General features: G+C 42.4%; 1 protein-coding gene across 3 annotated transcripts; it reads left to right on the forward strand.

The window, feature by feature from the left end:
* The first annotated feature begins 3746 nt into the window (after nucleotides 1-3746).
* On the forward strand, nucleotides 3747-9716 carry LOC125520501 (uncharacterized). Of its 3 annotated transcripts, none has more exons than XM_048685451.2 (4): nucleotides 3747-3997; nucleotides 5997-7761; nucleotides 7843-8959; nucleotides 9063-9716. In XM_048685451.2, exons 2-4 carry the CDS (start codon nucleotides 6004-6006, stop codon nucleotides 9452-9454), a joined length of 3267 nt encoding a protein of 1088 aa, XP_048541408.2. In that variant the 5' UTR covers nucleotides 3747-3997; nucleotides 5997-6003; the 3' UTR covers nucleotides 9455-9716. The 3 variants fall into 3 exon arrangements, with proteins under 3 accessions (XP_048541408.2, XP_048541407.2, XP_048541406.2); XM_048685450.2 differs by having other exon boundaries at nucleotides 3749-3997; nucleotides 5997-8271; nucleotides 8347-8959; XM_048685449.2 differs by having other exon boundaries at nucleotides 3749-3997; nucleotides 5997-8959.
* The last annotated feature ends 6940 nt before the right edge of the window (nucleotides 9717-16656 follow it).

The raw sequence follows: 16656 nt of genomic DNA on the forward strand, positions 1-16656 counted from the left end.
GCGCCGCGCCGCGCCGCGGGTTGCGGGATTGAGCCGAGCCGAGGACAGAGGTATGCACGTTGTCTATATTTTTTTGCGCGGGAAAAATTATTGAGTCATTAATTAGTAATTAACGGACGCGTTAATTACTGAACCGTTTCCGATTCTTTTGGATCGTGACGATTCGGACGTGGGGTTTACTCCCACGACCTACCCAGCCCGCACTATATAGTCAGGCAGACGTCTAACCTAGCCGCCGCCGCTTCATATGGTTTCCCACCATCGTTCCAGATCATTGCGCCGCCTAGCAAGTCTTCTCCATCCCTCCTTTCGGCGTGCACTGGGAGAAGGGACAGCAGGCCTCCGGAACCCCGCCTTTCGTGATCCTGTACGGGAGAGGGGCGATCAGATTTTTGGGGAGCGCACTAGTGCGACTGCTGGCATCGACGACTTCGTGAACGACGACTTCTTCCCCGACCTCGGCAACCTCATCCTCGACGACATGGGCGACAACGTCAACGCCGGCGGTGCTGTTCCCGCTGCATCGTATGTGATTCTATCCTTCCTGTTCGAGATCGTGGTAAAATTCATGTTTCTAGTATGTGCCCTAGATGTGATCTGTTCATCTGCTATGCTAGTTCATATGATTAGTTTAATCTCTGCTACTGTAGTCATGATTTATCTTCTATTTATTCAGATTAAATCTCATAGTAATTTGCTCATATTTCCAACAAAGCAAGTCTGTCATCATCCCGAGTACATGCGTCAGCTCAGGTCTTAGGACATAGAACACATGTTGTACTCGAGACTCACATATGACATATCGCTGCGTCTCATAGTTGGGTCTGTCCGACTCGGACCTTATCTCGACTCGGATCCGACTACGTCGAATCCGACCAGATCTTTCCAAGTTCATATTATCCAGTTAGCATCCAATGCTCCATGGCTAGTGAGACCAAACCATCGACCGTGTCATATGCTAGTCTAGTTGGATGCGCGTCCACACAGCCCTTTCGACTAGGGACTTTTTAGGATAGTCATCATACAATGCATAGTCTCACAAACAAGTCACGTACTTACTGATACACATCATTGATAATGTCCAAGGACTATCTTTATTCATAAACACATAGGAAATATCATCATACATGATTGCCTCTAGGGCATATCTCCAACAGTTTACCTCATCTTTGTCGTGCACTGCAACATGGATACATTTTTTTTATTTTTATAATATAATGAAGTGGGTTAAACTAACACATATTATTGACACAAAACAACAAATAACTATAGAGATCATTGTCAAAGGTCCATTCAACTTTGCAAATGCACACTGACGTTGGAGACGAGTGGCAACGTGAACGTATTTCCTATTCACCAATAAGCTCCACCTCCAGCCCACATATGCTAGAAGGGATAATTGTTGTTCTTCTTCCTCGTCTTTCCCTACATCTTATACTCTAGCTTGTTCGCCAATTCATTCATTGGCGCCAACCAGCACCACGCCAACACTAGTGTGTTCGTCATCAACGCCTCGTCTTCTACTTTCTTATTCCTCGCTAGCTTTAGTTCTTGTTCCTACTTATTTTCTAGAATACTTTTTCTTTCTTTTTTCGTCTTATTTTGTGAACACTATTTCTTTCTCCAACACCATGTACCAATTGGTCGCTTTAGTTATTTTTCCTTCTTATTTTTGGAACACTCTTCCTTTCTACCATAGCATGAACCACCTGGCCAATATTGTGTCGTGTTGTCCTCACCCGCGAATGTTTCGGCAACTGTCAGCGTGTGGACATCCTGCAAAGCATAGTTGTCATCCATCTTAGTGAACGCTAGTTCGCCCATGTCGTGAGCGTATGGTGGCCGTTGTCCATGTTAGCAAGCAGTGCTCGGCCATGTTGCTGAGAGCATGTTGATCGTCATTGCCCACATGGGCTTTCAAAATGATTCGACGCGATTAAATGCTTGCTTAATTAATTAAGTACACAAATATTAACGGCCTATCTAATTCTTTGCATGCCTAAATAACTGCCAACCAAATCAATTAATTATCCGACTAATTGAAAAAAATTTCCTACCTTGTAATTATCTGTGGGCATAAATAATTGGCTACTAAATTAATTAATTGCATTAATGACTCGATTTCCAAATTGATTTGATGTGGAAAAAAAATTCTATTTAAATGGATCTAATTAATTGCATGCGTAATTAACTATCTAGCTAATTAATTCATTAATGGTTTAATTTCCAAATTGTTTCAGTGCTTGATTTTCAAAATATTTTTGCATGAATGGCTGCTACGAACGATGATGACTACTGAGTATTGTAGCACACATTTGCTTAACGAATTTCTTGACATTTGAATGGACACATTTCATTTGAAAATGTAGTCTATCTGGCTCTCTGTATGACTGACAAGAAATATAATATGACTGCGTCCACGAAAACACGTATGTGGCGGTCTGACGACCTGCCTTCCGCCACGGTCGTCCTCGACGCCATGATCCACACCCTAGCATTCTAGAGCATCGCACCAGTGTCAGCCCAGCCACGACGTCTTCCATGGTGTTACGCACGGCGTCCCACCATAGGGGCGCGCTGATGCGTACGCCCATAAAAAATGATATATTATTTTTGTTGTTTTTAGGAAACTTGTGATTGTCAATTAATAGTAGAGGTAATAATAATAATAATTGGTATAGCATGTGGGATTAGCAATTTGTTATGAAGGAATATCTGATTTTGTTTTTGAAGATTATGGAGATAAATCTTATGTCTGCCTTTTAGCAAGGTGATTTCACATATATGGTGCGATTTTTGAATTCTTAATTACTTATTATTTACGTGATTGAATTGAATTAGCACCTATAAAAGCAAACACGAAACAAGATTCCTCCTTAATGGGATTTGGTTTTTAATGGAAGGAAGAAAAAACCAATGGGAGGAGGTGTGGTGGAAGGTGAGACGAAAATAAACCATACCTGGCTACCAACTACTCTTCAGGAGTAGAGAAAATTAGTGATTTGATATGAAGAAATATCTGATTTTGTTTTGAAAGGTTATTGAGATAAAAATTATGTCTGTTTTTTTGGGAAGATGATCTCATGGATTCTGAATTCTTAATTACGTACTATTTATATGATTTAATTGAATCAACATCTGCCAAAGCATGAAACAAGATCCCCTTAATGGGATTTGGTTGTTTAATAGGAGAGAGAAAAACCAATAAAAAGGGTGGTAGGTGGTGAGACGAAAATAAACCATATCAGGCTACCAACTTCCTTTTAGAAGTAGAAATGTATCTGGAGTGCAATTACCCCTTACAATTCGTTTGTGTAATCAAATACTCCCTCCGTCCAAAAGTACTTGTTATCAAAATGAATAAAAAGTGATATGTTTAGATGTATTTTAGTTCGAGATACATCTTCCTTTATCCATTTTGATGACAAGTATTTTCGGAGGAGGGAGTACATGATTACTTCTAAAGGACACTTTTCAGGGCAGAAAGCAATCTGTGAACTTTTTTAAGGCGGAAGAAAGCAACCTCAGCCGCTCAGCCCCTGACTGTCAAAACCGAACCAAAATCAGTGTGAACGCGAGCCTGGCGTTCGTTGACACCTACCGATCCAAGCGCACGCCCGTGTGGGAACTTGCACTGTTCACCGCCCGTCCGCGGATCCTCCTACGTGCGTGTGAACTGCCGCGTGTGGACGCACTTTCCACTCTCGCACCCGCACTCACTGCGGCAACTACCAACGCAGCGCCCACAACAGAGGTCGGCACCCCCGCTCCCCCTTGAGCCTTGGCTGCTCCCCCCTTCTATTTCTCTCTCTCTCTCTCCCACGCGTGTGCCAGTGCGGCAGTGCCACCACCTCTCTCCCCTCCCTCTCTCTCGCCGTGGCCCATGGACGCTGCAGCCCAGTATTAGCGCAGCCACGGCGCTGGTGCCGCCCCCCGGCCTCCATTTCCCGGGCGCCTGAGATCTGCGGGGGCGCCGGCCGCCTGCTGCTGCTGCACGGTACGCACTCCTCTCCCTCCTCGCTCGCTCCCCTGTGCTCGCTCTCCACTCGCTGGGTCGGGTTAGTTTCCGCTTTCGCTGTGGCTGGAATATTCGTTTCCGTGGAACCGCCGGCCGATGCTTTGTCTGTTCTTCATCCCTGGGCATGCCTGGCGTCCTTGTAGTTGTAGGGCCATTCCCTTCACATCAGTTCTTGATTCTTGGTTCTTGGTTACATAGCGCGCTTCTGCATTTTCGTCAGAATCTGCCCCCGGTTACGGAGCAATGGCAGGGAGCAAGCTCGTGGTATGCCGCTGGTTCTTTCTTGCCCACTGAAACTGTTGTGTGGGCAAAAATTACAGTTGGTGGTTTCCCCGGAGATGCTTCTGGGCTGGCTCGCCTACCTATTCGGCGGAAATTAATTAGCGGAACGCGTTGAGGTTAGGTCTGAAGTCTGAACAATCGATAGAGCAGAGCATTCCGGAGTGCCCATTTCCTCAACTCAAATGTCGAATTAGATGTGTGCAAATTACAAAACTAACAAATTACTAGGTGCTCGCTCAACACTGGTTTCGTCTGCCAGGGAAGAGCTGTGATTCAGCATCATCTTTTCTCCCCTCGGATCAGAGTTATCATTTCCGAACCTCTTTGGGAAACTTGTTTTGAGTTGCTTTCGCTGAAATAAATGGGCCAGCCAGGAGAGGGGTAGCTTCAAAACCATGGGCTGTCGCTGCTTTCGGCGTCGTCCTGGGTTTTGCTTCTCCGGTCCACCTAAACTTGCCTAAACTACAAACTGGTTCTCCAGTTGATGGTGATTTGATTCTCAAAAGAAAAAAAAAGGTTGATGGTGATTTGCGGTCTGACTTCACATGCTCTCTCAGTTTATTGTTCAACTTGCAATATTCCGCGCGTTTGTGTTGCTACGCTGCAATGGTGCGTATGTTGATGGTGCTTGGAGGTCTGACTTTACAGGAATTTATTATCGAGCCTGTCGAATGTTCCACGCATTTGCGTTGCCGCACTAGAATACATATGTTGACACCAAGCGACTTTTGTTATACAATTATAGTGTTTGTAATTGATGAAAATATAATTGGATTTCCAGCTATTTCCCTGTTTGTTCCTCTGTTTATCATTAGAATTTCAGACCACTTCGACTCAGCGCTACTAGAAGTTTAAGCACTCTTCTTCCCGCAAAAAGAAAAGAAAAAACGATAAAAAAATATTAGTTACACGTATTCTTTGCAAATGACATCAACTTTTTCAGTATCCATGAACAAAATATTAATTTAATGACGTCCTAGCAATTGCCAACTTGGTCCTCAATTTAATTGACCCTGATTCTTACTAATAGCCTCAGTTTCCTCGGAAAAAAGAAATTATCTCACCTATGAAATCACCTCAAAGTTTTTGTTTGAAGGACATTTTTTAACAACAAGCTGTAGGGGAGCCCTAACAGTAAAATAATTTTCGTTTGAATAATCTACAGTACAATAAATAGGAACCCATATTCGAGTCTAGAAATGCTTGCACCCATGTGGTGGGTTGTTCGAGGTTTGGGATTGTTGGAGGGACCTCATGGATATGACCACAACCCTTAGATATTACTGCCTCCGTACCAAAATATAAGACGTTTTTGTAGGCTAGCCTACAAAAACGTCTTATATTTTGATACGGAGGTAATATTTAGTAGTAACATATATTTAAGCTGAAAAGAGATAGGAGTCATAAACCATGAAACCCAACTCACAGTTTTATGTTTTTCAAGAGAAAGCTCTTGTTAGGACATACAACATTTTTTTTGCAAATAATTTGGAGTGTACATGGTATACTAGGCCATAGCACATAGCGTAATTCCTTCTAAAGTATGAGAAGCCTGACCCTGGATTGCAAAATTTGCTGCCATTTTTGTGCTCGGGATGTAATATCTGCGAGGCACTTCTGGGCATCGATTGTTTCGTTTCCTATCAGTTTGAGAAAACATACAATCTTCTGCTAACTTCTTTACGAACTTTTGCAGGAACGGAATGGGGCTTGTATTGTGGCATTCATTGTTTCTCTTCTTAAGTTTGGTTTCGTCGTCATGGAGTTTGAATTCAGATGGTCGTGCCCTTCTTGCTCTGTCCAAAAATCTCGTATTGCCTAGTTCCATAAAATCAAGTTGGAATGCTTCTGATACAACCCCATGTAACTGGACTGGAATTAGTTGTGGTAAAAGGAACAATGTGGTTTCTCTTGACCTAACATCGTCTGGAGTTTCTGGTTCACTAGGAGTTCAAATAGGACTTCTAAAGTACATACAAGTCATCATTTTGCTAAACAATAGCATATCTGGTCCAATCCCTCAAGAACTGGGCAATTGTAGCATGCTTGAACAGTTGGATCTTTCCGAGAACTTCCTTTCTGGTGAAATACCAGAATCACTGTCCAACCTAAAAAAACTATCATCACTCTTGTTGTACACTAACTCCCTCAGTGGGGAAATACCAGAGGGGTTGTTCAAGAACCAGTTTCTGCAGGACGTGTACCTCAATGAGAATAAACTCAGTGGTTCTATCCCTTTATCAGTTGGTGAAACGACAAGCCTTAGATCATTTTGGTTGATGCACAATGCATTATCTGGAGGTCTGCCAGATTCAATTGGCAACTGCACCAAGTTGGAGGAGCTCTATCTGCTGGATAATCGGCTGAGCGGGAGCCTTCCGAAAACCTTGAGCTATGTTAAAGGACTGAAAGTTTTAGATGCCACTGGAAATAGCTTCACCGGAGAGATTGATTTCAGTTTTGAGAACTGCAAGTTGGAGAAATTCATATTATCGTTCAATCAGATGAGGGGCGGTATTCCAGCATGGCTAGGGAATTGCAGTAGCTTGACAGAACTTGCACTTGTCAACAACAGTTTCTCTGGCCAAATTCCGGCTTCGCTCGGCCTATTGAGCAACCTCACCTTGCTTATGCTTTCTCAAAACTCCTTGTCTGGCTCAATCCCTCCTGAGATTGGTAACTGTCGGTTGCTGGAGTGGCTAGAGTTGGATCATAACATGCTTGAGGGCACTGTTCCTAAAGAGCTGGCTAATCTGAGACACTTGCAGAAGCTCTTTCTTTTTGAGAATCGCCTGACCGGGGAGTTTCCTGAGGATATTTGGAGCATCCGGTACCTTCGAAGTGTTCTTATTTACAGCAATGGTTTTACTGGGAAGCTACCTCTTAAGTTAGCTGAATTGAAGTTATTGGAGAACATCACATTGTTTGATAATTTCTTCACCGGAGTCATACCCCCGGGTTTGGGTGTTAATAGCCCTTTACAGCAAATTGATTTCACCAACAACAGTTTTACCGGTGGAATACCTCCGTACATTTGTTCAAGGAAAAGACTCAGGGTGTTGATTTTGGGCTTCAATCTTCTTAATGGTAGCATCCCATCCATTGTTGCAGACTGCCCAGGTTTGGAACGAATCATTCTCAAAAACAATGATCTTACTGGGCCCATTCCACATTTTAGAAACTGTGCAAGGCTGGGCTATATGGATTTCAGTCATAATTCTTTAAGTCGAGATATTCCAGCAAGCTTGGGCAAATGCATAAATACTACAATGATAAACTGGTCAGGAAACAAACTTGTTGGTCCAATACCACCTGAAATTGGAAACTTGGTGAATTTGGGAGTCCTTAACCTCTCACAAAACAGTCTACATGGTGCACTTCCAGCGCAGGTTTCTAGTTGCTCCAAGCTGTATATCCTGGATCTGAGTTTCAACTCTCTGCATGGTTCGGCACTCATGACAGTAAGCAGCCTGAAGCTTCTCGCACAACTACGGTTGCAGGAGAATAAATTCAGTGGGGGCTTACCTGATTCTCTTTCGCAGTTGGTTATGCTTCTTGAGCTGCAACTTGGTGGCAACATTCTTGGAGGCAGCATCCCTTCATCTTTAGGAAAGTTGATCAAACTCATTGCATTGAATCTCAGCAGCAATGGACTGGTGGGTGATCTTCCAACACCATTGGGCAATTTGGTGGAACTGCAAAGTTTAGATTTGTCAGTTAATAACCTCACTGGAGGTCTCGGCGCATTAGGAACTCTACATTCATTGCACGCCTTGAATCTTTCCTATAATAGGTTCAGTGGACCAGTGCCAGAATATCTTCTGAAATTTCTGAACTCCACACCAAGCTCCTTCAATGGAAATTCAGGTCTCTGCGTCTCTTGCCATGACAGTGACTCTTCTTGCAAGAGATCTGATGTGTTGAAACCGTGTGGAGGATCAGGGAAAAAAGGAATAAAACATCGATTCAAGGTTGCACTTATTATTCTTGGTTCATTGTTCATTGGAGCAGTAGCGGTACTTATCCTCTGCTGTATCCTTCTGCAGAATCGAGATTCGAAGACAAAAAGTGAGGAGACAATCAGTAATTTGCTTGAAGGCTCTTCTTCTAAATTAAATGAGATTATAGAGAAGACAGAAAACTTTGATGACAAGTATGTCATAGGCACAGGTGCTCATGGGACGGTGTACAAGGCAACACTGAATTCAGGGGAGGTCTTTGCTATAAAGAAGCTTGCAATTTCCGCACGCAGCAGTTCTTACAAGAGCATGATCAGAGAGCTGAAGACGCTTGGTAAAGTTCGGCACAGGAACTTGATAAAGCTGAAAGAATTCTGGGTGAGGGGTGACTCTGGGTTCATACTGTATGACTTTATGGAGCATGGCAGCCTCTATGATGTCCTGCACAGGATCCGGACGCCGAGTCTGGACTGGAGCATGCGCTATAACATAGCTCTTGGAACTGCCCATGGCCTGGCATATCTTCACCATGACTCTGTCCCTGCGATCATTCATCGAGATATTAAGCCAAGCAATATATTGTTAAACAAGGACATGGTGCCGCGCATCGCAGATTTCGGCATAGCAAAGATCATGGATCAGTGTTCTGCTGCTCCACAGTCTACCGGGGTCGTCGGCACAACTGGATATATGGCACCAGGTATGCATGATGCAAACCATTTCTTGATAGTGAATCGTATTCCATTTCATGAGTTTTTTCAGTGACAAGCTGATACCTGACAGGCCGTGTTGTTTCCTTGCAGAGCTGGCCTTTTCCACCAGAAACAGTATCAAGACGGACGTTTACAGCTACGGCGTCGTCCTGCTCGAGCTGATAACGGGAAAGACAGCGGTGGATCCCTCGTTCCCGGAGAACATGGACATTGTCGGCTGGGTGCCCCACGCCCTGAACGGCACTGAGCAGATAGGGCCCGTCTGCGACCCGGCCCTCCTGGACGAAGTGTACAGCACTGTCGAAATGGAGGAGGTGCGCAAGGTCCTGCGCCTGGCCCTTAGGTGCACGGCGAATGAGCCGAGCCGCCGGCCGTCCATGGTCGATGTCGTGAAGGAGCTGACTGACGCGAGGTTCGCGGGCATCCCTTCGTCGTCGAAGCAGGGGAAGCCGGGCTCCTCCTCCGGCGGCGGCTCTTCCTGACTGCAGTACAGTGTGAAACATAGAATGTACAGTCAGATTCATCGGCTAGGTTCTGACTGTAGTCTAGTCTAGGCTGGTAACTGAGTTTTGATGATTGCTGTGGTGATTTCTAACTGGATGCTCTGTGTGTAACTGCGTGTGTGCCTGGGAAATCATGTGGCTGGATGGGTAGGGCAGATTTGCCTTTCTGCCTGTCTTTGGCTGAATACATGAAAAGGGGAAAGTCATCAGCATCATCTTGGCATTTGTTCACAGAATCTCATTGTCTTCGCTGTTTTGTCGAAGGCAACTTCATAGTACTACGTAGATGTCTAGTGAATCTCATGTAGCGGTGTGAAGATCATGGTGTTCCTGGCCATACCGATCTCGTCGAGTGGCGGGGTTGGGTTTGTGCTGGCGCCCTCCTGGGGTTCCCCCGAGCCAGAGCACCGCGCGAGGCTCGCGGCAGGTGCGCCGCTAGGTATGGCAGCCGGGTGCGGCGCCACCGGCGCCGAGAGAGGGGATAGCGCGGCGGGGCCAGTGAACGACATCGATCGTGCGAGCATTGCGTCTTGCGTGGTCCCTTTCCCTTCCCTGGAAACCGGAGGACGGACGGGTGCGGTAGTACCGTAGTACAGTACTGCTTGGCGTGGGACTTATGTTTGAATTTGAAGTGTAGAAACATAAGTTTTAAACCTAATTTTTAAAATTATTATGTTTATGATGTGAAAATTAATTTAAAATGGGGGTTTGGGAATGTGCTAAAAAAGTGCAGCCTGAAATCCCTAAAATCTGTAGGGTTTACTCCTGAAATGGTTTTAGGGTCTCCCATTTTAAGAAAACTGTCGGAGTTGCTCCTAGGAGCGTAGTGTTTTTTTAGGGAATAACGATCCTTTATTCAAATAAGTTATCGTTATAATATGATGCGGTTGCGGTTGAATGAACCAAATATGTCGGCCTATGTCTAAAGATAAGGAAAACCACCAGAGCTTTGGGGCGGCTCCCTTGGCCTGTGCTACATTTTTTCTTCTTCTTCCGTTTAGAGCTTGTTGAGCTGTGCCCTCAGGAAAACCTACTGTACTTTGCATGTGTACTTCTTGTGTGTGTGTGGCGTGAACCTCTTTGTTGGCTCTTTAGGGCTCTGATGATTTGCTTTATATATAAAGCGGGTCGAAACCCTTTTGATAAAAGACAAGGAAAATTTAGCTAAGGAATCAGCTTCAAAATTTATACTTCTGCTCTCATGAATAAAATTACAACTTTTGAACTCCTTCAATCTTGCAATGATTTCTTTAATGATAGCACCATATCGTCCTCCCCTGCCAACCTTCACATCCTTAACAACTATGGCGTAGTGTTTTTGTTATGGATCAGAGAGCTTTATTGGCAAGCCCACTCCCTCCTTCCAGGTTTATAAGGTGCACGTGTGTCTTTACATCAACAATTCGATAAATTTAATACAAATTATGTATCATATAAACAGCACGATTAGAAAATACAAGTTTTTAGCTCAATTTTTTCTTAAGCTTCTAATGATGCATTTTTAATATATAAGCCAAACTATGTTGGTTAAATTATTGATTTGGGCTTACGTGTGAGCCTTACAAATTGGAAAAGGAGATACAAAGGGAAGTGATGCAAGTGATCACTCGCGGAGACATGAGGGCAAGGCTATTTTTAGCGGTATAACGATTCTTTATTCAATCAAGTTCAACGGAATCGTTAGAATGTCATGTGGTTGAAGGAACCACACATGCCTTCCTATGCCTAGAGACAAAGCAAATTTAGCTATACTATCAGCCTCAAAAGTTTCGAGACCTTCTCTCATACATAAAATCACACTCCAAGAAATCTAGTTTACTAACTCGAATTTCCTTGATAATGGCCGCATGCCTCCCACCTTGATTTGACTCAATGTCTTTTATCACCGTGGAGCAATCTGAAGAAATTATGACCTGAGAGATGATCAAATCATTGGCCAATGCCAAAGCCTCACACATCCATAATGCCCATGAAGTTGATCACCGATGAGCCCATATAATTACCCAGATGATCCTGACAAATTGCAGCCACGACACCTCTATCCCCATGTTTCTCAACATCACCATCAACATTGATTTTCATATAACCAGGCAAGGCTAGAGGGTTTGAATTTTTTTTGAGGGGGCTATACGGCTTGGCTGAGCTCGCCTACATGGAATCAATAGTGGGCCGGTCCAATAGCCATGTGGTTTCGTCACACTAACATCATAATGATGTCACTCACAAGTTTTTTCTTTACTTTTCTTTATATTTTGAAATATACACTTATGAAAAAAAATTAGTTATTTTCAAAATGTACATTGCATGTTCAAAGTATGTTCGTGCAGTGTAAAAAAATGTCTGTTCAACTTTTGAAAAATGTATGTACCATTCAAACAAAATTGTATGTTACATTTTATAAATGCTCATGTGTAATAAAAAGTAGTTGTGACATTTTATAAACTAGTATACAATGTTAAAAAATGTTTGTGTGGATAAAAATTGTTTCTAACCATTGAAAATGCACGTCAAATTTAAAAAAATTCACGGGTTTCAAAAATATGGCTGTAAAATTTAAAATTGTTTTTACAACATAAAAAACTGTTCACATAGTTTAAAAAAAATTATCTTTCAAAAAAATGTATCAACGTGTATTTAAGAAATGTTTAACCTGTATTCTTAAAAACATTGTCAACTATGTATTTCAAGAAATGTTAAACCTATATAAATAATTAGATGTATACAAAAAAGTAGGATGTGTGTGAAAATAGTAGACAACAAAACATATAGTTGAAAAAAAATTAAACATGTATTTGAAAAATATTAAACATGTATAAAAAAATCCTTATGTATACGAAAAATGTATAATGTGTTATGCAAAAAGAAAAAAATGAAAAGAAAAAACAGAAGAAACCTATGAAAACTGAAGATGGAAACAAAGATACCTGAGACAAAATAATGACAAAAGTGATGAAAATAATACAGAAATAAACTCGTGCGCAACTAAAATATTTGGTCGGCTCAGTAGCGCTGAGCTGTAGGCGAGATGCATTATGCCTCGGTACGGGTGAGACATAGCTCCCAAGGATACATGATCACAAAAACCACATATGCGTGCAATTTATGGTGTCATGGCAACCTTTACGAAGCTACGGGCTTCAAAATTTGAACGGCGACGCTTCTGAACGAGGGAGTTGCTCTTAGCTAGGAGCATAGTACATTGATGTCAAATTATATTCGTACGTGGAATAGGGGCGCAACTTTGTCTCGGCCACAGCGAGACGTAGAGAGTGCTCGCCTCCTATGTTAGTCGCGATATACACTTGTTGTTTACTTTTTTTATTGCGAAAATGAAATATACTTCGTCCGAGTCATATTAATTATCGCTTATTTAGTAAATGAGCGACAATTAATAGGATCGGAGGAGTACATATTTAAAACCATAAAAAGGAAAGTAAGGATATAACCAGCGCTAACTGCTCACACATCAAGTGAGGTATGGGGAAGGATTATACGAGGCAAAACATACCCCTGCACCAGGTCTAGTGGCGGAGGCAGGAGGACCAGCACGGGCCTTGGCCTCCCCCTAACAATATGGATGTAGTGCTAATTTGTTGATGGACAGTGCAAAACCAGTGATTATCTACTGTTAAACGCCTATTTTTCATTGGCTTGGCCCCAGTGATACAAATTTCCTGGCTCCGCCGCTAAGGCATGCACCATCTAACGCAGAGAGAGTGCTTCGAACCGAGGACCTCTTGGTACAAGTGGAGAGTACTTCACACTGCGCCAGGCCCGCCCTTCTACATGTTAAAAAGATGTTGATAGCATTCAAAAAATGTTTGAGATATTTTAAACATGTACAAAGTATTTCAAAAAAATGTTCATAGCATTACTAAAAAACAGTGCCTACGCAATGTAAAACAATATGTTTAATACCATTCAAAAAATTGTTCACGCATTTCTAAAAATGTTTGTCACGTTTTTTAAATGCTTACACAATGTAAAAAAAATGCTTGCATTATTATTTTTGAAGGGTACCCTTCAAAAAATGTTCGTATCATTAAAACAATGTTCTCGTATTGCAAGAATACGTTCTTGACATTTAAAAAATATATGTTTTACCCTTAAAACTGTTCTCATAGTTTAAAAAATGTGTCGTACCATTAAAAAACTAGTCAATGCATATTTATTTTTTTAACATTTATTTTAAAAAATGGTCATCATGTATTTGATGTGTGTCACAATATATTATGCATGTATAGGAAAAAATGTACGACATGTATCAAAAATAGTCGACATGTATTTAAAAAACATAGTAGAAAAAAATAAAGGACCACTCAAAAACTAGAAAACTGGAAAACAAATGCATGGAAGGTTACCGGTCCAAACCAATATGTAGAACCTTCCCAAATTAAGATGGGCCGTCCGACTAAGCAGAGTGCGCCCCAGCACCAGAGGCGAGGCGACGATAGGTCTCTCAGTAGGCAAGAAATAGCCCTGATGCGTGGAATAGACGAGACGTGCTCGACTGGGTCTGACCCATATTGTTTCTAGCTACTTCTTCTATTTTTTATTCCAAGTGGTTTTCTTTGGCTTTTCTTCTTTGGGCTTATTTTCACTGGCGAGATTGTGTTCGTTTTTTTGGTTTATTAATTTTCTTTTCACTTTTATATTCTTGTTCAATTTCTTTCCTTTAGGTGTTTCATTTTTTCCATTTTCACCTTTTCTTTTCATATTTGTTCTTCCGTTATAATTTGAATAATATTTATTTCGGCATTTATTTTCACATGGACAATTGTTTATGTTTGTTAAGATATAGGGTCAATTTTTTGAAAATGTGGGATGAACTTTAAAAGTATGCAATGAACATTTTATAAATATGCATTATTAGAAAAAACCTCATACACAGAAGCTTACCAGTACCGATGGTCAAAAACTAGCGCTACTGCTATGTACCAGTAGCGCTTTGTGTACAAGACCGGTACTACTATATAAGTAGCAGTAGCGTGTGCCACGTAAAAAGCGCTACTACTATAACTGCCACACCGTTGCCGGCAGGCTAGGTATAATAGTAGCGCTGGTCCACAGCCAACGCTACTGCTATTGGTCTTAGCAGTAGCGCTCTTACTAGGAACGCGCTACTGATATTGGTGACTTATCTCCAAATTTCCTCCCCCGCGCCCTCGCCATCTTCTTCCTCCCCTCACTCCCCGCTGCCTCGCTCCTCCGCCGCCACATTACCGTCGCCACCGCATTGCCGCCGCGGTCATCGGTATGCCCCCTCCCTCCTCTCCCTACTCCTCCTCCGGCCGCCCCTCCTCCCTCCTCCTCCTCTGGCCGCCCCTCCTCCCTCCTCCTCCGGCCGCCCCCTTCTCCCACGGGCCTCTTCCCCCTCGTCCTCTCTCCTCCTCCTCCCTCCCTCCTCCCCCTCCTCTCTCCTCCCTCCCTCCACCCCCTGCTCCCTCCTTCCTCCCTCATCTCTCCTCACTCTGTTCTTGCATAGAGTAGATTTTTTAGTAAATTAGTAAAAATTCAAACTAGCTAGGTTAACTAGCTAGGTTAACAAGTTTAATTAGGTTAATTATCTAGGTTAACTAGCTAGGTTAACTAACTAGGTTATTTATAATAAGTGCTTAATACAACTAGTTTATTTATAGCAACTGCTTAATAGAACTAGTTTATTTATAGTAAGTGCTTAGTAGAATTAGTTTATTTATAGTAAGTGCTTAATAGAATTAGTTTATTTATAGTAAGTGGTTAATATATTTTGTTTATGCAGAAATCAAGTTTGCCCCTGCCTCATCCCCGCAGTTGTCCCCATCGCCGACCTCTTAAGACCTCTAGGTGAGAATAGCCAAATGATAATGTGTTGTAAATGTCGATGATGAAAATGCTAGTGTTATATAGTTGCCATGCCATTGATGTCGATGATGATGCATTCTGAATATAGAGGATGTCTTGGTGTTCTTGTTTGCAATGTGCCTCTGAGTGACCTATGTTTTCCCGGAATGTTGATTCATTTCCGTCCCGGCAAATTTCAGGCGCTCGATATGTCCTGTCTTTAGCAAAGGTCATGCCGAATTTTTTCATGAATTTTATCATGACTTGTGCTACAATGTAGGGCATATCGAGTGCTTGTGATTTGCCAGAACGGGAATTCAATGATATTTCGGGAAAACATTGGGCATTTTTTCTATGTCATTGCTCGATATATGGAAAAGGTTGACTTTAGGTCTGTTTCGGCTCCTTGTGTGTCTTTCAGTGAGGGAGAGTGTCCACCATATATATATTTGAGAGAGGAAGAATGCCGACTATTGTTGTGGGGGTCGCTTCTCCTTCTTCTCTTTGTTCTAGAGCTTTGTTACACAATAGGGGAAGAAGGAGTAGCGACCATCATCGACAGTTGAAACGGTGAGGGAGTGTCCACCATATATGAGAGAAGAAGAATGCCGACTGTTTTTGTGGGGGTCGCTTCTCTTTCTTTTCCTTGTGCTAGATATTTGTAATGCACTAGGGAAAGGAGGAGTAGCGACCATCACCGACGGTCACAATATCAGAGAGGGAGTGCCCACGATATACGTGAGATGAGAGTTTAGGAAGGAAGACTCGACGGACCTAAAGTCAACCCGTTGCATATTGAGTAATAGTGATCTATGTGTTGAGTTTCCTAGTAGTTGCCTTCGATCGATTTTCAATTAATGTTTCAACTATGTACATAGGAAATGTCTGACGACAAAAATAATTTCTGTATGTGCGAATACTACGAAGACGAGCACGACCTGTGCGACAGGCCTCACCTAGTTGGTGGTAGGCGCTTCAACATCAAGATGGATGAGGCCTTCGAAGTGGATACAATAAGTCACAACGACAAGTCTTTTTTCATAATTAAGCATGACTTCTGCTTCTTTTGCTTCAACTTATAATTTTAATTTTTTTACTACTCTACTAGCGTATCCCCTGCCATGCAAGAATTTATGTCTTGGATAAGATTGGTTTCAGTACTATGGAAAGTATGGAGGTAAAGAGAGTTCACTTGAGGACCAAGCATGGTTATACTTTTGCCGCAAAATTATACAATGCAGACACCTACACCTATTTTGAATGCAGAAATTGGAGAGCATCATGCAAGGCTTATGCATTTGAAACTGATATGCTTATCACCTTTGATATTCGTTTGGAAGATGATATTGAAGGTAATA

Source organism: Triticum urartu, chromosome 7A (assembly GCF_056163025.1).
Source record: "Triticum urartu cultivar PI428250 chromosome 7A, HENAU_Tu73, whole genome shotgun sequence".
NCBI classification, from domain to species: Eukaryota; Viridiplantae; Streptophyta; class Magnoliopsida; order Poales; family Poaceae; genus Triticum; species Triticum urartu.